General features: G+C 35.2%; 1 protein-coding gene across 2 annotated transcripts; it reads left to right on the top strand.

Moving 5' to 3' along the window:
* The first annotated feature begins 14,403 nt into the window (after nucleotides 1-14,403).
* IQD33 (IQ-domain 33) lies at nucleotides 14,404-20,019 on the top strand. Of its 2 annotated transcripts, none has more exons than XM_078965596.1 (6): nucleotides 14,404-14,628; nucleotides 14,729-15,055; nucleotides 15,131-15,346; nucleotides 17,676-17,789; nucleotides 19,355-19,714; nucleotides 19,799-20,019. In XM_078965596.1, the coding sequence occupies exons 1-6, from the start codon at nucleotides 14,554-14,556 to the stop codon at nucleotides 19,847-19,849; spliced, it is 1,143 nt and encodes a 380-aa protein (XP_078821722.1). In that variant the 5' UTR covers nucleotides 14,404-14,553; the 3' UTR covers nucleotides 19,850-20,019. The 2 variants fall into 2 exon arrangements, with proteins under 2 accessions (XP_078821722.1, XP_078821721.1); XM_078965595.1 differs by having other exon boundaries at nucleotides 14,411-14,628; nucleotides 17,673-17,789.
* Nucleotides 20,020-24,464: the final 4,445 nt, after the last annotated feature.

Here is a 24,464-nt window from a genome sequence, read left to right as displayed (position 1 = left end):
GTTTATGGGACCGGAGTTGGTTCATCAAACTGCTGAAAAGTTGAAAATAATTAGGGAAAGAATGTTGGCAGCTCAAGATCGTCAAAAGAGCTATGCTGACAAAAAGCGAAGACTGATGACTTTTGAGGTTGGAGATTCGGTTTTGCTTAAAGTCTCGCCGTGGAAGGGACTTATAAGATTTGGTAAAAGGGGAAAGTTGAGTCCAAGGTTTATTGGACCGTTTAAAGTTCTTCAGAAGATTGGGAACCAAGCTTACAAGCTCGAACTACTAGAAGAACTGAATGGAATTCATAACACTTTTAATGTGTGTTATTTACGAAAGTTCACGGGGGAAGTTCCCGACATGATTCCACTTTCGGAGTTGAGAATCGATGAGAACAAAAGGTTGATTGAAGAACCAGAGGCAATTGTTGACCGAAAGACTAAGAAGTTGCGACGCAAGATGGTCGAGTTAGTGCTTGTCCGATGGAAACACACGAATAGGCCGAATCTCACCTGGGAGACGGAGAGTGACATGATGGGTCGCTATCCGCATTTGTTTGTTGATGTGTGATTCCGGGGACGGAATCATTCTAAGGTGGAGAGAATTGTAACGCCTGTGTTTCCGGGCTTGCCATTTTTAGCAATGTAATGGTCTAGGTTAACCTTTGTCACCCATTTTAAAATAATAAGATTGTATTATTTGAGTATTATGTGTTTTGTGCTTAATTGCTTAATTATGTGGTTTGATTAATTAAGAATAAAAATAAGCGTCAAAATTTAAGTGTAAAATAAACTTGATATCTTTAGATAATTTTGTAGTAGTTGAAACAAGGTTTCCGAAGATATAAAGAATGCCGAAATCCGAGTTATAACAAGGAAGTTATGACCTGTCGAAGTTTCGCGACAGAACCGGCAACGCTGAATAACGTAAAAAGTGAAATTTACGTTAAAGAGATATTTAGCCTTAGTGATCTAAACGAGAATCGAAGATCTCGTTGTTAGTATCAAAGCGATAAAAAGTTAGGCGAGAACGGACGTCGGACGAAGAAGTTATGAATTTATAACGAAATTTTCTGTCCCGGCCTATTAAAAATAAATAATAAAAATAAATTCAAAATTAGCCGACGGAGTCTGAACGAAAGTTGTAGAGCGTAGTCTCACCTTTCCTTGGATATAAAGAACGTCGAAAACGGAGTTCGTATGAAGAAGATATGAATTTCCAAAGTTTATTAATTAATTTGTATTTATTTTTAATTGAAAATTCGGAGGCATTATCCGAAGACGAGTCACAACTCTGATCCGAGGTACGCGCCGCGTACTCGAGTACGCCCCGCGTACAGCTAAAGTGTCGACACTTCGGATGACGCACGCGATGACGCATTTCGGAGGCAGTACGCCCTGCGTAAATGAGGCTCCCAGCCTCCTATAAATAGGATGCGAGGGCAGCCGGCCAAATTGCTAATTTCCTCTCGTTTTTGTGCCGAAGCTCTGCGGTTTTACCCCCGAAGCCATCCCGAAGCCGCGGTAATATTCCCGAGTCCCGAAGCGAGTCCCGAGATCCCGAAGATCCCGAGAAGTGCGGTTTCCGAGCCGAAGCTCTGCCCGCAAGAAGTTCGATTTTCGTAGAGATCTTCCAGATCTGCTGTGGATTATTACTTCTGCAAGTCGTAGTGTTGTCCGATCATCTTCTGATCAAGTGAGTGTATACTACCTTTCATAAACGCAATAATAATACAAGTATGGTTCGAGGGTATTAAGTTTATTGTCGTTTATACGTGTGAGTGTGTAGTTAATTTCTTCTAGCGCATAATTATGAAGTATTTTATACGAAATACGTGTTATGTGTATAATTTTGATGTTATGTGCGTGAATGTATATTCACTCTTTTCAATCTCATAGATCTGAATTGTTTTCTATGAAATACGTGTTATGTGGGTATGCCTCATCTGTTATGTGAAATATGTATTGGATGAAAATGCTATATAGGTTTTAAACTATGTATAAAAATATATTTTTTTATCTACTAATATGTTGGGTAGAACATGGGTAGATAGTTGGTGCGTAATAAACAGATGAGAGGCCTCGATGTTGTTGTTGTTGACCTAGTTATTCAGCGGAGTATGGATAACGACCACAACTCCTTCTAGATAGTCTCGTGGAACGCTAGCAGGTTCATAACCTGTAGGTGTTGTGAACGATGTGTTCACCGGTGTACTCTATCCCCCTCATGGTTGCCTTAGGATATCTATTGTTGAGGAAACCCCTTGGCTGTAATGTCCGTCCCGATGAAAATCCTAGATTAGGTCCCTTGAGATAGATGTTGTTTTAGGGACGTAAAGTGAGGATAACGGAATGGGTAATCGGGATAGTGATTGGTTGGTGAAATTAAATATAATTTATTTATTGTGGGTTGAAAACCCTATATGCTCACCAGGCTCCCAAGCCTGACCCACTCAGTTTTATTTGTATTACAGGAAGTGGCGCAAGGGCGTAAGATGGACGAACCATCAAGTTGTTTTGTTTACAAGTCTGTATATGTATATATTTGTTGAATGACTTGTAATGTTATTGTTTATGCTTAATGGTCTGTATCGGAACATGACACCCCGAGTTTTAATTATATAATGAAAATGCATCTCTTGATGAAATGCTTGATAAATATTATCTTATCATGTTTTGTTTTGGGAACAAATTCCGCAACTCTTTCAAATCAAAAGGATTTACTCTGAATTTATTTTAAAAGCATAAATGAAATTCGGTCTTTTCTGGCCGTGATTTTGGGGATGTCACAGATATCATGCTGACAATCCTATGGAATGGTTAGTCTAGAATTTGATTTCTCGATCTCCGATTTATTCGACATAGAACTTAATCAAACACATCAATTCAATTCTGACCGGGCCCAGCACATAAGTCAAATCAAATCATCGAGTGGCCAAGATATCTCTTCTACCCTCTTAGGATAAAATTTACAGATAAACTTCGACTTATATGCATTTACTTATTCATTAACCAACTATACACAACAATGCGTTTTATAACACCAAGTTACTGATACGTTTTCGCATTATCAATGTACAATCAATTAACAAATAATAAACCATATATCTAGGTTTTAAGACTATATGATATTATCGTCTTGCGATCACCTTTTATATCATATTCCATAAAGTGATTCCAGCAAGCGCGGGTTTGTTCCAATGCTCAAAACCAGTTCATAAGCACTCATGAACATTGCAGCAACCCTTGCTATGTCTAACACCATTTAGACAATCTACACACCAATTCATGACAATCTTCATTCATATCTACTTCCAACATATGAACGATTGTGGACAATTTGAATAATTCGATTATTCCTAATAAACTCAATTATTCTGGAAGTCAAAACATGCAAAGTGAAACAATAGTTAAACAATTAACATATGACAGTAACTTTACTTATAAATAAAACTCCTTTATTTAATCATCAAATGTTAATTACATTTATCTATTATATGTTTCTAAATACTATCTAATCTATACTAATATCATCCTTCAGCCCAATACTCCTAGCATGCTGCAAGTGCTTAACCCTACTCAGTCCCTTCGTAAGCGGATCTGCTGGGTTATCTTCTGATGATATCCTCTTAACTATGAGTTGTCCTTCTTCTACACGATGTCTAATGAAGTGATATTTTCTGTCGATATGTCGAGATCTACCATGATCCCTCGGTTCCTTGGTCAAGGCAACCGCACCTTCGTTATCACAGAAAATCTCCATGGGCTCCTTTATGGCCGGCACAAATCCAAGATCACCAATGAAGCTCTTTAGCCATATTGCCTCCTTCGACGCTTCGCTCGCTGTGATGTACTCTGATTCGCACGTTGAATCAGCTACGGTTTCTTGCTTGGAACTCTTCCAAGTTACTGCTCCTCTGTTTAGGGTAAAGACCCAGCCCGACTGCGAATGGTAGTTGTCCCTATCGATCTGAAAACTGGCATCACTATACCCTTGCACCTTCAAGTCATCACTCCCTCCAAGGACTAAGAACCATTCTTTCGTCCTCCGAAGGTACTTAAGGATGTTCTTCACCGCAATCCAATGTGTTTTGCCAGGGTTCCCTTGATATCTGTTAACCATGCTCAAAGCGAAGGCTACATCAGGGCGAGTACAAGTCATAGCGTACATGATTGAGCCAACTGCGGAAGCATATGGTATTCGGCTCATTTCTGCTATTTCAGCTTTAGTACTCGGACTTTGAGTCTTACTCAACTTGGCATTTCCTTGTATCGGCAGTTCTCCCTTCTTTGAGTTTTCCATACTAAAACGTTTTAGTACCTTCTCTAAGTAAGTATTCTGACTAAGTCCAATTAGTCTCTTACTTCTTTCTCTTACTATCCTTATTCCCAAAATGTAAGAAGCCTCTCCGAGGTCCTTCATAGCGAAACACTTCCCGAGCCAGGACTTGGCTTCCTGCAGAGTCGGGACGTCGTTTCCTATGAGTAATATGTCATTGACATATAGAACGTGGAAGCTTACTATACTCCCACTGGCTTTGACATATACACAAGATTCGTCTTCGCTTCGTACAAATCCAAACTCTTTGACTTTCTCATCGAAGCAAAGATTCCATCTGCGAGACGCTTGCTTAAGTCCATAAATGGACTTCTCAAGCTTACACACTCTATTTGGATGCTCCGGATTCACAAACCCCTCTGGCTGAGCCATGTAAACATCCTCAGCCAACTTTCCGTTAAGGAAAGCGCTCTTGACATCCATTTGCCAAATCTCATAATCATGAAATGCGGCAATTGCTAGCATCACTCTAATAGATTAATCTTCGCAACTGGTGAGAAGGTCTCATCATAGTCAACTCCTGGAGTTTGAGTAAAGCCCTTCGCAACCAATCGTGCTTTATACGTGTGTACGTTCCCATCCACGTCGGTCTTCTTCTTGAAGATCCACTTGCACCCAACGGTCTTACGTCCGGGCACATAATCAACCAAATTCCAAACTTGGTTATCGTACATGGATTGGATCTCGCTATCCATTGCCTCTTTCCATTTCGCAGACTCCGGGCCTGCCATGGCTTCCTTATAGCTATTAGGTTCATCAAGATTTATTAGTGTACCATCACTAATATACGTGTCCCCTTCGGTAGTAATATGAAAACCATAAAACTGGGGATGAACTCTAACTCTATCGGAACGTCTAAGAGGTAAGGATTCATCAATCGGTTCAACCGGAGTTTCCTCCTCGGGTTGAATGTCAGTGGTAGAGGTTCCTTCATCTATCGACTCTTGAATCTCTTCAAGTTCGATTTGCCTCCCACTGTCTCCTTGGCTTATGAGTTCTCGCTCTCGGAAAACTCCTCTCCTCGCAATAAAAACAACATTGTATTTCGGTCTATAGAAGAGATATCCAAAGGATGTCTGCGGGTAGCCGATGAAAATACATCGCTCACTTCGAGGTTCAAGCTTGTCGTGAGTATCTCGTCTTACGAAAGCCTCGCAACCCCAAACCTTGATATGTGCCAACGAGGGAGCTTTCCCTATCCACATCTCGTGAGGTGTTTTGGCAACCTTCTTAGTAGGGACTCGGTTAAGGATATGGGCGGCACTCTCTAAGGCATACCCCCAAAAGAAGATAGGTAGTGAAGCACGACTCATCATAGAGAGAACCATATCCAATAAGGTTCGATTATGCCTTTCTGCCACACCATTCAACTGCGGTGTCCTAGGAGGCGTCAATTGCGAAACTATTCCACACTCCTTGAGATAATCGTGGAATTCAAGACTTAGGTACTCTCCTCCTCGATCGGATCGAAGCATCTTGATTTTCCTGCCCAATTGATTCTCCACTTCATTCTTGAACTTTTCAAAGGTTTCTGACTTTTTCTTGATTAAATAGATATACCCATATCTACTATAATCATCGGTAAAAGTCACATAGAAGCGGTTCCTATCCTTCGTGGTTGATCTAAAGGGTCCACATACATCGGTATGTATTAGGTCCAATAGCCCCTCACCCCTTTCACAAGTATTCGTGAAGGGTGACTTAGTCATCTTTCCAAGTAAACAAGACTCGCATGTGTCATCTTCCCTAAGGTCGAATGACTCCAACACTCCATCCTTTTGGAGTTGGGCTATGCGTTTCTTGTTGACATGTCCAAGACGGCAATGCCACAAGGATGCTTTATCCAAACTAGTGGAAGAATCAATATTCAAAAAATCATTTCCTAAGTTATCAACAATCATAACAGTTTCATATATTCCATTACATGGTATAGCTTCAAAGTAAAAGACACTATTTAGATAAGCCATAATAGAACCATTCTCATTATTAAAAGAAAATCTAAATCCTTGTCTATATAAACCATGAAATGAAATGATGTTTCTAGCCATTTCTGGCGAATAGCAACAATTGTTCAAATCTAAACATAAATTATTCCTAAGCACTAAATAATACACTCCAATATTGGTAACAGGCAACGATCTTCTGTTCCCCATGATTAGATTGATCCTTCCTTGCTCCACATCCCTACTTCTTCTTAGTCCCTGCACATTTGAACAAATGTGATAACCACAACCGGTGTCAAGAACCCAAGAAATAGCATGATTAGAATCGCTAGATTTAATTGTGTATATACCTGCGAAAGATGGCTTGATCTTTCCTTCTTTGATTGCTTGCAGGTATTCTGGGCAGCTTCTCTTCCAATGTCCTATCTTGTGGCAGTGGTGGCACTCTGCCTCCTTCGGGTTAGGATAGGGCTTAGAGGGATCAACTTTGGTCCCACTAGAAGAGGCACCATCTCGGGCTTTAACCTTGCGATAGTTCTTTGATGAAACCTTCCTCTTCTTTCCCTTTCCTTGACCAATTGCCAAGACAGGAGCAGCAGACGGATTGGGAGTAGGTGCAACAGACTTGTCTTTGAAGTTGCTCTCAGCGACTCTCAAAAGACCTTGGAGTTTGCTTAGGGTGACCTCCTCTTTGTTCATGTGATAGGTCATCCTAAATTGGTTGTACATTGGAGGCAAAGAGTGAAGCACCATGTCGATCGCCAAGTCTTCCCCAAAGTCAACATTTAACTTGCGAAGGCGATCGACATACCTTTGCATCTTTTGCAGGTGCACGGTAAGAGATTCTCCATGACCCATCTTAGCGGAGATCATGTTAGTGAAAATCTCATAACGCTCTTGTCTCGTGTTTTGGTGGTATCTCTCCAACAAGTCTTGATGCATCTCGTATGGATACATGTCCTCGTAGGACTTTTGGAATTCGGAGTTCATGGTGGCAATCATGATGCAATGTACCTTCGTTGCATCTCGCTCATGAGTCTCAAAAGCGGTGATTTCAGCCAGAGTAGCGATTTCGGGGTTGATTTTCTCAAGCTTTTCATCGAGGACATACTCCTTATCCTCATAGCGAGCAATGGTGCGAATGTATCTTATCCATTCGCTAAAGTTCGTTCCATCGAAGGTGACCTTTTGGCAAAGGATCATCAATGTGAAAGAACTCGCAGCAGCGTTGTTTGTGTTCGACATCTATAGAAAGGACAAAGATAGATTAGAATAAGAATCCCTAATTATCACCCAATAAGAAAAATTAGGGTTAGGATCCAACAATAACATTTACATATTAGAAAAGGGATGCCGTAATCTAACATGAAAATAAATTGAAGGTAAGTGAATGACGATTCACTAATTCTCCATTACAAAACCTAGACTATTAGTCCTAAGTGTATTGAGAATTCCTAGGTTCGGATGAGATTCATTGAACTATTCAATGGCATGTTTAAATCTCGATATGCCCCTCTTATTTGTGACTGGGATGCCGAGGATCACAAAGCGGGTGTGAATTACCATGCAAATTCACATGGTGCCTTCATTGTAACGATCACCTATTCGATGTGCCGGTAAACCACACACGCTCCATCGAACTATGATAAACAATGAATCACCCTTTGCCACCTTTGCTTAGAACCAATTAGTGTGCCGGTAAACCACACACGCTCCACTAACTTCTTAGCAAGGGTGCAAAGTGTAATTTCATGGGATTGCATCAATTCACTTTTCCTAAAGTAACTAAGATTGGGAAATTTTTAAAACGTGTAGTTACTTTGTATTTCTTATTATACTTTTAATGAGAGGATGAGGTTGCCCTATCCTACCCGTTCGGCTAACGACCCTCCACCAATCAAGCAAGCGGTGGGTGTGAGTGTACACCCATTAAGCGCCATTTTATAGGCCGCAACCTTATACCCACCTTATAGATTGGCTTCGTGAATGAGGCCTACTAACGGTAAGACTAGCATTTAGTTATACATATATATATTATTTTAGTAATATCATATTAGTATAAGGTTGTGTTTTAAACCTTTTAAAACGTAGGGTTTGAAATTTAAGTTGTCTAAATTAAAACCTTTTAATCACAAATATAAATTTCAAAACTTGAGGGCAAGTTTTAAACATTTTAAAACATGGAGGATCAAATAACAAATAATTCCAATTAACAATTATTATCCTAATTATCTTTATTTGATTTATCCAAGATTTCTTTTAAGATAATTATCAAATAATTAATCAATTATCATATAAGGAAATTAAATATTTTATTAGATGATAAATATCTTTAATTAGATCAAGATTATAGTCATATATATCAAAAAATCGGATTAGGGTTGATCTAGTATGATTAAGGTAAGTTTCCATAATCCTGACGCCCGGTTTTGCCTAATCCTGACGCCCGGACTCGCCGAGTACACAAAGGGACTCGCCGAGTCAGGCCTACTCGTCGAGTCCACTTTGGAACTCCCCGAGTCCATGACTCAAAAACCCAAAAATCGAATTTTGCAGGTTTGTTTCAGTTAATCAAGCAACAACTTAAAGAAAACCAAGCTAGGCTCTGATACCACTGATGGGTTTTAGCCATAAGAACTTTCCTATGTGCGCATGCAAAACCCTAATGCTCGGATCTAGGCTTTCTAATTAAACATGCTTTGAATCCAAGACTTCTAATGGCTAATTAGGTTAGATAACAATATTGAAATAGATCTAGAATTATACCTTTGGATTCCTTGTTGATCTTGTTGTCTTGGAGCTTCTAGAGTCACAAATGTCACTCCTCTAAAGGCTTACAAACACCAATAGCAAGTAAGATGATTTAGGAGAGAGGAGAGGGGAGGAATTCAGCCAGAGTATCTCTACTTTTGATGATCTGTCGAATTCCCTCACCCATAGGGTCTATTTATACTTGTAGACTCCTTAAGGATTACAGCTTTAACCCTAATTGGATAACTTAGACTTTAAGTTGATCTATATCCTTTCCTTGATAACCCTATGGACGATTTTGGCTTATCCAGGCCCTAGAAATCGGCCATCCTATCATGGATAAGGATTTATAGTCTAAAGTGTAACTATCAAACAATTGACAGTTTATACCCTCTTATTTAATTAATCTCTTTAAGTCACCAAATTAATTCCAATTAATCTATGACATATATTAATCAAATAACCATATATTATTCCTTATAATATTTACTCTCTCTTAACAAATCATCCATCAAGTTGCTATGGTGAAGGCAACCCAAAAGGACCATGCACAAGCGGATCAAATACTTGCCTAATATAGTTTCAGCCTTAGACACTATTCCAACAGATCTATCCTTCCAAGTGCCTTTTTAGCCTTTATATCCTTTTTCATGCATTTGTACACGTAAAGTTGGAAACTTTACGTGGTAAACCAACCTTAGGAACTCAGATCTATAAATTGTATGCAGTGGTTTTGAGCAGAATCGAGTTTTTAGTAACTGCATGCATGTAACTCGGTGAGTCGTTCTTCGGACTCGGCGAGTCGAGTCGCGAGTCCCCGATCCTTCCCCTTTGAGTGATTCCGAGTGGGGACCAGTGAGTAGTAGCATGGACTCAGTGAGTTGGAGGTTAGACTCAGTAATGGAGGGACTCGACGAGTTGTTCATACAACTTGGCGAGTCTAAGGCAATCTTCTAAGATTCAAGAACAACTCGTCGAGTTGTTCATACAACTCGGCGAGTCGGATACAGATAGCCTGAGTTTTAGAATCGAATGGGAACTCGTCGAGTTTATGCCATACTCAACGAGTAGCAGCGAGCAGGGTTGAGAAATGAGAGTAGGGAGTCGGCGAGTTGGCGGCCCAACTCGGCGAGTCAGGTCAACTGTAAGTTGACTTTGACCAGAAGAGTTGACTTTGACCAGGAGAGTTGACTGTAGCCAGGGGTAAAAGAGTCATTTTACCCCAATGCAGTTATTAGTATTTGATTAAGTGTATTTGTGGAATTGTAGCCAGGGAGATACCGGAGCAGCAGCAGATAGCTTCCAGAGCCATACACTCAGCAGCCAGATCACGAGGTGAGTTTCCTTTCAGTTGGAACGGGTCTAAGGCCACAATGCCGACCCGTATAGCTAGTAGTAGTTTCCAGACTTCGGTCCGATGCATATTTTAGTATGTTTGATGCCTTCGTGGCTCAGACAGGATTTATGTGTTATGTGTTCCGGGTTACAGCCCGATGCAGTATGCAGTTTATGTGTTCATGGTAGTTGATATCCTTATGCTATGCTATGTTCAGTAGTTCCGGACTTCTATCCGATGGAGTCAGTTCCGGACTTCGGTCCGATGCAGTTAGTTCCGGACTTCGGTCCGATGCAGAGGGCAAGGCCCTGGCTAGTTCCGGACTTCGGTCCGATGCAGTGGGCAAGGCCCAGTATGTGTTTATATGTATTGTATGGTATGTGGTAGTTTGGGGGAGCTCACTAAGCATAGTGCTTACAGTTTCAGTTTTGGTTTCAGGTACTTCCGCAAGCAAAGGGAAGAGCTCGGGTTGATGGCATCGCATACACCACAGTTTCAGTTGTCCTGGGATATGTTTTAGTTTTTCATAATGTGATTTGATACAGTTTTGACACAGTCTACATAACACTTTGCTATTGTTTTGTGATATTGACGTATGAGTTTTTTTTATGATATTATCTTAGTATTTTTAGTAATTGTTAAACAAAAATTTTTGGGTCTTATTTTGGGATGTTACAAACAAATAATTAATTAATCTTTTAAAACAGTTATGGATTTAATATTTACCTTTTAGTTAGACCATTAATTAAATATTATATTAAAATCCATTAAGAATAATTCCATTTAATTACCTTATAATTAAATATTTAGTTTCCTTATTTACTTCTCAAAATTCAAATTAGGGTTTTAAATGATTTAGCATTTATTGGTTTGGATTTTATCAGAAAAAATAGCCGATAATTCCTAATAATTAACCTACTAATTGAATTAGGCAAGTAAAATTCGGAAAATCAAAATTTTTTCAAAAGACGTTGCGCCCTACGATTTTTTTTTTCTTTCATAGGTTTCAACTTATATGCATTGGTAATAGAAAACCATGGATCTGATACCACTTATGGTACATGCAAATTAAATTGGATTTTTAGGTTATAATTTAATTGTACATGCAAAATTTCACTTAACTCTTAATGGTACATGCAAACTAAATTGGATATATTTCCTTTCTCAATTAATAGCAACATACTTATGAAACAAAATCTAGAAACCTATGATATCAAAATCATGAGTAAAACCACATACCTTTACTTGAATCAAATCAAGCTAATCAAAACTCTTGAAGCCTCATTGGAAAACTAGCTCCAAAAGTATGGTAGCCTCTAATGTGTCACATCTAAAACTCAAGAAACTCTATGATTGAAGGCGTGAGGGAAAAGGAAGGAGAAATTTCGAATTTCTCTTGTAGTTATGTTTAGCCTGAAAATACAAGGGGTATGCCCTTGTATATAGTCGCCTAATAATCCTAGAAACCCTATATTTGAACTTAAAATAATAATATTTTAAAAAAAATTATCTAGTTTCTTTTTATCATTTAGAGGCTTCTAGAAGCCCTATTCAGGAGCCTTAAAACTATCCACCATATAGGGAGGTTCTAGATCATCTCTTTTGTTCAACTATTAATCAATTGCAACTCAGCCCTTGCACCTTTAATTAATTCTAATTAACCCATAATTAATTCCAATTAATTTTGATTAGTTCTTAATTAATTATTACTATTTCTAATTAATATATTAATTATATAATATATTAACAAGCCATTTCTTAGTTATGAGGGCAACACAGAAGGGACTTTACTTTTATTCATCAACATTATACCTATTTAGTTAGGACCTTAGACACCTTAATCCAATAGATAGTTTGTGTGATATAGTGAAAACAATTAGTAGCTCAACTGGAGGTGCTAAGCTAAGATTCGAAAACATTCATGATTTAATCCTTGGTCAAGATGTGCGCATACGAAGTGTCAAAGAATCTTCTAGTAGTCTCCTAAGTACCGAAGATAGAGGAATGAATCCCAACATAAGAGGTAGGGATAGAGGATGATCAAAATATAGAAAGAGATGTGTACTAAAAAATAGGAAATGCATTGCATATGCAAAGGCAAGGGTCATATCAAGAACTAGTATATGAAGTCTCTTGTAGATAAAGGTAATAATGTGATGAATATTGTAGCAGATTCTGAAGGAGATGTACTCATTTGTGAGTTGGAAAGTCAATTGAATCTTGGGTCATGGAATCTAGTGCATCGTTTCACAATAGTCAATCCAAAGATGTAATGCAAAATTACACAAAATACAAAGGGAACGTCATATTAGTAGATAAAAAGAGCCTATATATTATGGGTGTTGGTGTGGTCCTTAACACTACTTTCGCTATGAAGTGGACTTTTAAGAATGTTAAGTTCCTTCCAGACTTGAAGATGATGTTAATTTCAGTATGGAATCTTAATGATGAAGTTCATCATGTTACATTTGGTGCTCATCAATGGAAGGTAACAAATGGAAACTTAAATGGTTGCTAAGGGTCAGAAGCGGGTTACACTTTATATAGTGGAAGTATCTGATGGTGAAGCACATGTTGTTGAATAAGTTGGGGCATTCACTTTATGGTACCAAAGACTTGAGCATATGAATGAGAATAGAATAAACACACTAGCCTTAAAAGGAAGAATTCAAGATAGGAGGACTATGCTAGTTGATTTTTTGTAAGCCGTGTATTCTTGGAAAAAAGAAGATGATTACTTTTCTAAAATAGGTCATCCTCCCAATACACGAAAGTTGGAGTTAGTTCATTCGGATGTTTAATTATGGTTTCACTTCAATTTCTTCATAGGGAGGATCTAAGTATTATGTTACCTTCACTTACAATTTCACAAGGAAAGTTTATGTCTATTTCTTAAAGTAAAAGCATGAAGTTTTCAATGCTTTTAAGAAATGGAAGACTATTATTGAAAATGAAACGAACTTGAAAATCATGTGTTTCATATCCGATAATGGGGGTGAATATAATAGTAAAAAATATGTTGATTAATGTGCAAGAAGACGGTTCGGGTGACGCCTCAGCATAATGGAGTTGCTGATATGATACATCGAACATTAAGCGAGAGTGCTAAAAGCAAGACACTGCATATGCATGTTTACCAAAACTATTCTACGCAAATTCGGTCAACATATATGCATATTGAATCAATAGGGGACCGTCAGTCCTTATACGGTTTTGGTATCTAAAAGAGGAAGGACAAAGTAGTGAGATTTCTCTCAGACACTTGAAGGTTTTCAGTTGTTTCTTGTATATCAAAGTGAAAGACTCGAACATAGACAAACTAGATACAAAACCAAAAAAATGCACATATATAGGCTACGTGTTCACTTTGTTTACCGACCACAAATTTTATCCTAATCAATTCTAATATTATAGGGTTAAGGAAAAAAGTTTATCTTCTCCTCCCAAAATAATTCATTATCACAATTTATCCACCAATTTCAATTATCATATTATCTTTTTTTATTTCTTATTTTTTTTTATAGTACTTGACATTCAATCAAATCATCTGGATATTAGTGTAATGAATTTCCTATATATATTTTTGTAATGAAATTAACCCCCAAAATTATTACCTTTTTTTCCTTGTCATATACAAGTGGCATTCCAACATGATGGTAGTTCTAAGGGGGCCAAAACTAAAAATACACAAACATCAAAAAGAAATTGTAGAATCGACATAACCCTAACAGCAAGAAAACTTTATGAAACCCAATCCGTTACCAACCATGTGCTCAAAGGCATCCGCTACCAAAACAAATGTAAAAAAGAAACGTACTTCATAATTTCTATCCACCCTTTACTCTACTTTACTTTACTTTACACTTCTCTCCATCACTTCCCTGATCTAAAGTTAATCATTTCCAGCTCTAAAGTTTCCTTAATCTTCACCTAATCCACCCAATTATCTTCTTTATCTAATTATAATCACAAAACGCCACTTTATACTTCTCAAATCCCAAATTTAAGATAGTTTTTTATTCTTGTAGCTCAAAATGGTCTTCAAGTTTAAGGCCTGTTTTTTTTACTGTTAATGGTAAAAAACTAATACATGTGGACCATTTATGATGTATTCTTTATACAAGAAGCATATGGGGCATCTTTTTCTTCTTTCTTTTCTAATATAACTAAAACAGAATGATTCAATTCTGTCAATTATAGACATGGGTATCACTGGAGAACTCGTGAGGAGCGTGTTCTCCAAAAATCGATCTTTTGGAACCACCCATGACACCAATGTGAGTTCTAATTCTTGATTTTTCATGTAATTTATCGTAATTTTCTTGAAGAACATCTTCATATAAACGTAAATTTATGTGATTTTCATTGAATGATCAGGTTATGAGAACGAATTCGGTTGAAAGAAAGAGATGGTCGTCTGTGAGATCGTATCTTTGTGGCGATGAATTCAATTCGGTTTTAGCAGAAGAAGATTCGGCTTCTAGAAGATTCTCGAGTTCAGTTTTTCTTGAAGATTACTCTGGTTCTGCAAGAACTTCAAAAGCTACTGTTTTTAGTTCTCGAATTGACGATGGGTCTGAAGCCACAGTCACACAACCCATTTCAGAAAACTCAAATGAAAGTTTACACGACTACGAAAAGACCAATTTGCCCTTGGAACATGATGCTGCTGTTGTCATTCAATCAGCTTTTAGAAGCTTTCTGGTAATTTCGCAAACCAGTGTTCATCTTTTTGTTGTTCTTCGTGTCGAAATGCTTATGAGTTTTGTGAATTTTCAGGCTAGGAATCGGAATGAAAAAGAAAGAGTTGAATCGGTGAATGTTTGTGATTTGGAGGTTGCGGTGGCCACCGGAAGTCCTGGGAGGGCGTCGATAGCGACGTCGGTGGAAGTTCAAACGGGAAACTCGGTGGTGGAAGTTAACGAAGGTTGCAACAGTTTTGCTCATCGTATGTCAAATCAGAAAGGGGCCAAAGTACAAGTGTCGAAGCTTAAGGTACATATAGAGAATCAAAGTTTACTAGACGTTAAAAATAGCATAATATTAATAATTAACCAAACCTATGAAATGGCTTATCATTTGTCAGTTTAGAAGGTTATAGATTTACCATATGAGTATATAAAAAGCTATTTTAGAAAATTTGATGCTATATTTGAATGTTATAATGTCTTGTAGAGTTGTAGAATGAAAAGTATGTTAGTTTTTAAATTCTGTTAAATTTCTTTTGGAAAATGAAGAATTTTATTGACTGAGATAAAAAAATACTGTTTAAACCGTAAAAGATACACAAAGCGTAGGTGATTTTTATGTATATTACTTAAAATAATTCCAAATGTTATTGTTTATTTCAATGTTTTAAAAACCGGTTTGAACCGGCCGGTTGGATCAATATCGGGAGAAGGAGCGGTTCAACTATCACCGGTTTTATATTGATTTCTGAATAAGATTGAACCGGTCGGTTTTAGAAAAACCCGGTTGAACCGGTTAAAATAAACCGGTTGAACCGTTTAAATCGAATAAAAACACATGAAAAAAATAATTTACATAATAAAATTTGATGATTGTTTTTTCAAATCTATTTAGTTTTCTCTAAATAAAAATATGTGGTAAATGTTATAAAGTTTTTTGATGTATTTGTATTCATCTAAAATTATATTTGGTTTCAGTATTATACTTTATATTCTTTTTTAACGTATATGAATTGATATAAAAACTAAAACTTATGGTTATATGTTATTTTAATGTATTTGAATTTCTCTACAACATATTTTTATATGTATTTTTAATGTTTGAACTTGTAAATATCAAATTCATAATTATATATGTATTTATGTGTAGGAATATAGAAAAAACACATGAAAACTATAGAAACCGATTCACCTGACGATCGAACCGGTTGAACCGTGAACCAATCACCATATAAAAAGCTATTTTAATGTATTTGAAGCACCAAAATGGTATATAAGTGAAACTGAGTTGCTAATAATTTTCACCATTGGTTTAAGTCACATTTACAATGGACCAATGGTGGATTCTTTATTTATTTATTTATTTATTTATTATTATTATTATTATTATTATTATTATATTTTTTTGGGTTTTTTTGCACCATATAGCTGCCAATTCAACAGTACGAGAACTGAATAGCAAAAAACCTGTCCCATCAAATTTTAATTTCTTTATATGAAACAATATATTAGAGATTAAATTAATATAAATACGTACTACATATTTAATATTATTTCATCTTTAAAAAAATATCAATATAAACGTTTCTAACATTTTCATATTTATATTTAAATATTAAAAATGTTTTATATTTAACTGTTACAAAATTTTTGACTTTCTATATTTTACATTTGTTTAACAAAAATAAAAACACATATAAAAGTACAAAGTTGTAAAAAAAATATTTAAAACAAAAAAGAACCATGAAAAAGCTACTTTGAATAAGGTTCAAGTGTTTGCAAATGCACAACCACTTTCTTTCCAAATAAGGAAAATGCTCACAATGATAATTAAGCTTTTTCCATATTTAGAGAAAAAAAATTAAAGAAACATCATTGTATTTGTGGATGTCTAAACTCTATCAAGATGCTATTGGGTTAATTTATAACTTTAGGGCTTTAAGTTTTACAAATTGGTATATCTAATTAGGGATGCCCAAAAAAACCGGTTCACAAACCGAACCGGTTAGTGAACCGGAAACCGGTTTTCCTCCGAACCGGTTCATGCATGAACCGAACCCCCGAAGAACCGAACCTACGGACCGAACCAATTCGCCCTTTTTAATGTGTGATCCGGTTTCGAACCGGTTTGTTAAGAACCGGTTTTTTGAACCTATTTGTAAACCGATTTTGAACCGGTTTGAACCGGTTTTTTACACTTACTAGCTCAAAAGAGCTTTATACTCTAAACAAATAAAAAACCCATTCCTATTTAACACTTACTAGCTCAAAAAAAAACCGGTTTTCGTTGAACCGGTTTTGAACAAACCGAACCGGTTTAAATATGTTCGAATAATTTTTGGGGTGAACCGGATTGGAACCGAACCGGTTTTGGTGTGAACCGGTTTTGACTTGTTGGACTGAACCGAACCGGTTTTCTGAACCAGTCCGGTTCATAAAAAAAACCGGTTTTTGCACACCTATATCTAATATCTTAGTAGTAGCCCATTAGGCCTTCTTTAAGTTGTGGGCTACAATAAACTTCAGCAAATGATTTGATCATTTATTTATTGGGCTAATATTTAACATTGGGCTTTGAGTGTTATAATAACTCTCATGAATTCAACTAATATCAAAATAATTATGTTTTTTAGCAGGAAGATTGGGACGATAGCACAGTGAGTAGCAACATATCAAAAATGAGGATTCAAAATAGACTCGAGGCATCTACAAGACGCGAAAGAGCACTCGCATATGCTTTCTCACAACAGGTCACATTCAACTACTAAAGTATCAAATAGCTCTTCTTTACATCAAAAACGAATAAAACAACTAAACACAAGAAATAGCAATCTACTCAACCAAATTATTATAACATCTTTTATTTATTTATTATAACATTTTACTTTTGTTTCTTATTGTTATTGTTATAACCACTGGCGAAATTAGTTGGTTGGCAGGGTTATCACATGCTACCCCTTATTTCATCCGTAGAAGTATTAAAAATATTAGAACTTTTTTATTAATGCAACTCCTAACAAAAAAAAAAATGAAGCATATAGCCCAATCAATTAGCCCATCTATTACTTGTATTTTTGGGTAATATTTTTCTTTATATATTGCATTTATTTAGTTTAAGTTAAAATAACTATAACAAATCATTAAAAACAATTGATTAATTATTAGTTTTGTCAAATTGTCATTATAATGATAAATTTGGTACATGTATATTGATTGGTTGATATTGCTTGAGTAGATATGATAGTCTTGATTTTTTTTTTTTATATATGAGAGTTTTTGCTTCTTTTAGCTCCTTTTAGCGTAGGTTAATGTCATTTTTTTAAAAATATATGCTTTTTATATAACGAGCCAAATATTGGTAACATTAAAGCAATAACAGAAATGGAAACAAAAGACGTGTTTTTAGTGTATGATACCTCTTCAATTGGTCAAGTAAAAATAAATAATCATTATATAAATTATTCATAAGTAAGTAAATCGCCGTAACAAAAAGTGTTTGAGATCAAAGAACATTACGTGACTCATGTTATGTTTGGCACGTCAAAGCTACCTGATAAACTAGTTTATTTTTTGAATTTTTTTATGTTGTCGTGTTTGGTAAGCCAAAAAGTAGCTTATAAGCTAGTTTTTTGAAAAACTACTTAGACTAGCATTTTAGGAGTTTTTTTAAAACTTTCCAAATACACCCTTTAGTTAATTATAGAAACACATATTCTTACATGTCCTTTTATGTAATTTTATATATTTCAGCTAGTTTTACCAAATGTTATTTTTTATCAGCTAGTTTTTCAGCTATCAGCTAGCTTTTTATTTAACAACTAGTTTTTTAGGTATCAATTACGATTTCAGCTAACCGTCAGCTTTTGAACTAATACGCCAAACATAGCCTCAATACATATGGATGTTAAGATTGAAAAAAATAATGTATCACTTTCATAAAATGAGTAAATGAATAGCTCAATTTTAAAATGTGATATATACACTAGTTTGTTACTATATTGGGAAAATGTTTTGGTGCTACCCCTAACAAAAAGTTATGTTACAACACTATACATTGTGAAACCTAACCGAATTATAGAAATGTCATCAAATTACAAAAACAATTTTCATTGTTATAATCATGTAGAATTTTGAAAATACAATGTCCTAATAAGAATAAAACTAAAAACTGCAATCCTATAATTTGGTAGGTTTCCTAAAGAAAGTATATTGTTGTAATAAAAAAAAATGAAAAGAGGATGCTATAATAAACAAATAAATAAAATTACATTGTTATTTCTTGAACTGATTTTAGTTATTGATATTGTTTATATAGTTAAGGATTTGCTCAAAAAAGAAGCAAAATGTGAGAAGTGGAAATGATTCAGAAACGAATATGAGTTGGAGTTGGCTTGAAAGATGGATGGCTACTCGACAACATGATACTTCTTTTGGGGACTTAAGCAAACAATTTGAGGAATTAAATGTGAATCAAAAATTAATGGTGAAAAAGAAAGTTATATCGGATTTAGCAGGGGAAGAGAAGGAAAGCTGTGGATCAAATGAAGTTTCTATCCATTTTGATAATGTTTCGTTGAGCTCAAAAACAGCTGAAAAATCTTACTATAAGCCCACTCGAAACAGGCTCAAGGCAACAAGGCAAAAATCCTCAACGGGTTATAAGGAGTATTCTAAGGTAAAAAGACCTTTGATTAATCAACATTTTGGTATGTGTATTAATGTATGTGATGATTGATGGTTATACTGGTTTATGAAACAGATGAATAGGCCAGGAGGAGTAAGAGAAATTAGATGTGAAGATCAACAATGACTCCAACGAGTTGTGACTTTTATATATTAATAATATTTACTACTTTGAAACCATTAATGTTGTGGTAAATTTGTATAAATATAAGGTTTTGATTAGGTTGTGGTTTTAAACTGTATTTGTATTTGGAATGATAATATTTTAATTCTTAAAATTAGGTGTTTCTTTTTCTACTTAACATAATAATATTGTGAAGTTTATTTGGTTTACATATTATCTTAAAAGTAGTATTTAACTTGAGTAGTAAGCCAATTTATTGTTGGAAAATTGGTTTTAACCAATTTAAAAAATGATATTTTTTCCACTTTTAATACGAATTTCAAACCCTAACTATAATTAAAATGAAAAAATGATTATATGTTCATGTTCCTCCATGATACATTCGTTTTGATATATCACATGTTCAAAACGGACAGAAGATAAATGAGAAAATGTATCTTAAATTGAGATGTTTGGAAGAAATTAACAAATGAGCTAAGTATAAAAAGTTTATGACTACAAATGTTTCTTTATCCTTGTAAGTTTTATGACATAAAGGTTACCTCTTGTGCGGAAGATTGCAAATTTGAACCATATTGGGGTCGAAGAGGGTTATAAATCTCATTCATCTTGAATCTGTCTTGCGTGCGCATGGGGCAAGTTTAGCTGTTCCCTATTTGGTTAAAATCGAATTGTCCAATCGGACAATTTGAATTGGACTATTTGGTTCGGATATTCATATTTTTAGATTGATTTTAAGCTAAACTGAATTATTATTTTTGGATTTCGGATTTGTTTTGGTTTATAAAATAAGAACCGAATAGTCCAAAAAAAACCGAATAAAAATTTATTTTATATATATATATATATATATATATATATATATATATATATATATATATATATATATATATATATATATATATAATGATTTATAAATTTACAAAATTATTTTTCTAATTATTAGAAACTTTTGACCAATATAGTCTTTTAATACGTACTTCTTATCAAAAGTTTTTTATCAATAAAATATTAAACTATAATTAATTTTTCTTAATTTATAAATTATAATTCATAACTAAAAAGTTTTATATAGTTACTTTTAAAGAGTTGGTTAATATTTAAGTTATACATTATTTAAAATGTCTTACCTCTTAAAAATCCGAATTGTAAAAACTGATCCAACCGAACTGTAATTTTGTTGGATCAGATCCGATTTGAATTTAGTTTGTATTATTTTGATCCGTGTTTTGAAAGCCGAAATCCATTTGGATTTATTGATCGGATTAGATCAAACAAATCAATTCAAACGAACACTCCTACGAGCGTGCGACTCACGCTTACGAATACACCACCAGTTTACCATAAAAGTTTAGCTCTCTTTTCCAAATATTTTTTCTTTTTGTAATTGAAAAAAAAAATTACTAAATTAATCACAAAATATTAGTTATAATCTTGTGATTAGTGTTTCGTCAGTTATATGTTTTAAGTCTCATTCATCTTTAATCTCTCTTGGGCGTGCAGTGGGTTCACTAAACTTGCTAGCGCACGACATGAGGTTACAAATGCACTATCAATCGATCTGAAAAGTTTACGTCATTTTTGCAAATATAAATTTTTTTTCTTTTTGTAACTGAAAAAGAACCATTAGTTATCACAGTAATCACAAAATATCAATTAAAATCTTGTGATTAAATTTTTGTAAGTTACATGTTTTGGGCCCTATAAATATAGCTCTTTGGTCATTGATTAGACACATTAGATACACCAATATTTCCTTATTATCTATTGATTCTACTTCTTCTTCCTATTGTTGCAGTCAAGGTACTTTTCTGGCCAAGCAAGGGTTCAAGTGATCTTGAAGAATCACTTACCGTTGTTGCATCTTGGGAAATAAACACTCATATTTACTTCGTGAAACTTCGATGAAGCATAACTTCTTCATATGAAGTCGGATTTAGGCGCTCCTTATATCCACGACATAATCATTACGACTACTGCATCTTTAGCTAAGATTATCTATTATATCTTAAGTGTTTATCCCAAATTTGTGACCATTACACTATACTAATGTGAAAAGCCAATGTTCAAGATATTTTCATTTATACAGGAGTTCTAATTTATGTTTTTCATTTTAAGTTAATCATGGATTAAACTAAAATGCAAAGTTTAATTATGAATAGGATATCATCTGATAATCCTGTTGATCCGTTCACAAAGCCATTATCTAGAGAAAAACATGATGGTCATGCAAGGGCCATTGGCGTGATATTAAATAGTGATATGATGTAATAGTTTAGTTGTTTAGTTTGAATTATTATGATACATTTTAATAGTATGAATTGTAACTGTTTTGATGTTTATTTCATAGTGACTAAATAAAGAGCTTATATTTGCTATCAAAGTTGTCTTAATTCAATACTATGTTTCACTTTTTCATGTTTTGAACCTACTTCCAGAATGTTTAATGTGACATCCCCAATTTCACGGTCAGAAAAGACCGATTTGTTTATGATTTATTTTAAAATCAGAGTAATGGTTTAAAGAAAACGGTTGCGGAATTTGTTCCCAAAACAAGATATGATAAAAACTTATCAAAACATTTCTCAAAAAGAATGTATTTTCATTTAATAATAAAACATCGGGATGTCATGTTCCGATACAGACATATAAGCATAAACAGAACTTACATATTATTTACACTAATGATTTATATCTCCTTTAAATCTCTTTGTGAAATATATCTTCGTATCGATAACTGTGATACAAAGAAAACTGAGTGGGTCAGACTTGGGAGCCTGGTGAGCATATAAGGTTTTCATCCCACAATGTTATATCATATAAATATATATAGAACATCCAAAATTATATAATTTCACCATATAAAAAGCAACTCTTATCCCACCCCCATCGATCCTCACAATGCCACGATCTAAACTCTCATATCTAAATTTTTCCTCTTTATCTGATCCCTACTCATGGATCTAAACTAATCTGTCCACCTGATCCATACTCTCGGACCTAATACTAACCTCTTGGTCTAATCCATACTCCCGGATCTAAACTAATCTCTTGGTTTGATCCATACTCCCGGATCTAAAACTGTGCCCAATCCATACTCCCGGACTAGGGACAATTTACTATCTCTTAATCCATACTCCCGGATTAATGACAAGTTTACCTATTGGTCTGATCCATACTCCCGGATCTAAAACTGTGCCCAATCCATACTCCCAGACTAGGGATAATTTACTATACCTAAATCCTGTTATGATCCATACTCCCGGATCTAAACTGTGCCCAATCCATACTCCCGGACTAGGGACAATTTACTATGTCTTAATCCATACTCCCGGATTAATAAAAAGTTTATCTCTTTTCCTATTCCATATTCTCGGATCTAAATCCAATCTCTTTGATCTAATCCATACTCACGGATCTAAAACTAACCTCTTGATGTGATCCATACTCACGGATCTCATCTACCCATGTCCTACCCAACATATTCGTAGATACAATATATATATATATATATATATATATATATATATATACTTTAACTCATTAAAACCTATATAGTTCATCCATTCCATACTCAATCTCAAATAAACAAACAATATATAAACACATAGCACGTATTTCATGACAAATACTTAATATTTATGTGTTAGAAGAAAGTGACCACACACTCACCCAAAACATATACTTAATACATTCAAAAAATACTTGTATTATAATCGTGTTTATGAAAGGGGGTCTCAAGGTTGATACCGGGGCTTCGGGGGGTTAAAATAGGGCTTAGAGGGTGTATCGGGAGTGGGAGAGAAGGGATGGAGCAACCATAGTCGGCTGGCCCTTCAAATCTGTTTATAGGGCAAATTTGGCCCTTGCCACGTCGTGGGCTTGATCGTCACTGCATGCGTCATCCCAAGTTGCATCTGGGGGACACCCGGAGCTGTCAGGAGATTTGCCACGTCGTGGCACTGCTTGCCACATCGTGGTCTCTGACAGTTTTGGGGTTTCGCGCCCCGAACTTCTGATATTCATAACTTTCACATACGAACTTCGTTTTCGACGTTCTTTATATCGACGCGAAGGTGAGATTATGCTCTACAACTCTTGTTTAGACTCCATTGGCTAATTTTTTACTTTATTTTTAATATATTATAATTATATTACTTATATATTATTTTTAGTAGGCCGAGATAGGAAAACTCCGTTATAAACTCATAACTCCTTCATCTGAACTCCGTTTTCGTCTGTCTTTTTTTCGTTGGACTACTATCGAAGACATCTTCGAATCTCGTTTAGATCACTAAGGATAGATATCTATCTACCTTAAATTCACTATTTACGTCGCGCTGGGTCGCGCTGGATCATGTCGGTTCTGTTGCGAAACTTCGACAGGTCATAACTTCTTCGTTATAACTCGGATTTTGGCGTTCTGTATATGCACGGAAACCTTGTGACATATACTAAAACTTGGTTAAGATTAATCCTTATAAATAATATTCCATCAAAAATTCATTTTTGATGCTTATCGTCTCTAATTTGACTAGCCCGGATCTACGGGCGTTACAATTATCTCCCCCTTAGGATGATTACGTACCGGAATCATCAACGAAATAGGGATTGCATA

The sequence above is a fragment of the Lactuca saligna genome, chromosome 7 (assembly GCF_052625555.1).
Source record: "Lactuca saligna cultivar CGN05327 chromosome 7, ASM5262555v1, whole genome shotgun sequence".
In the NCBI taxonomy this organism is placed as follows: Eukaryota; Viridiplantae; Streptophyta; class Magnoliopsida; order Asterales; family Asteraceae; genus Lactuca; species Lactuca saligna.
The sequence above is the reverse complement of the archived record's forward strand: the minus strand, read 5'-3'. Positions and strand labels throughout refer to the sequence as shown.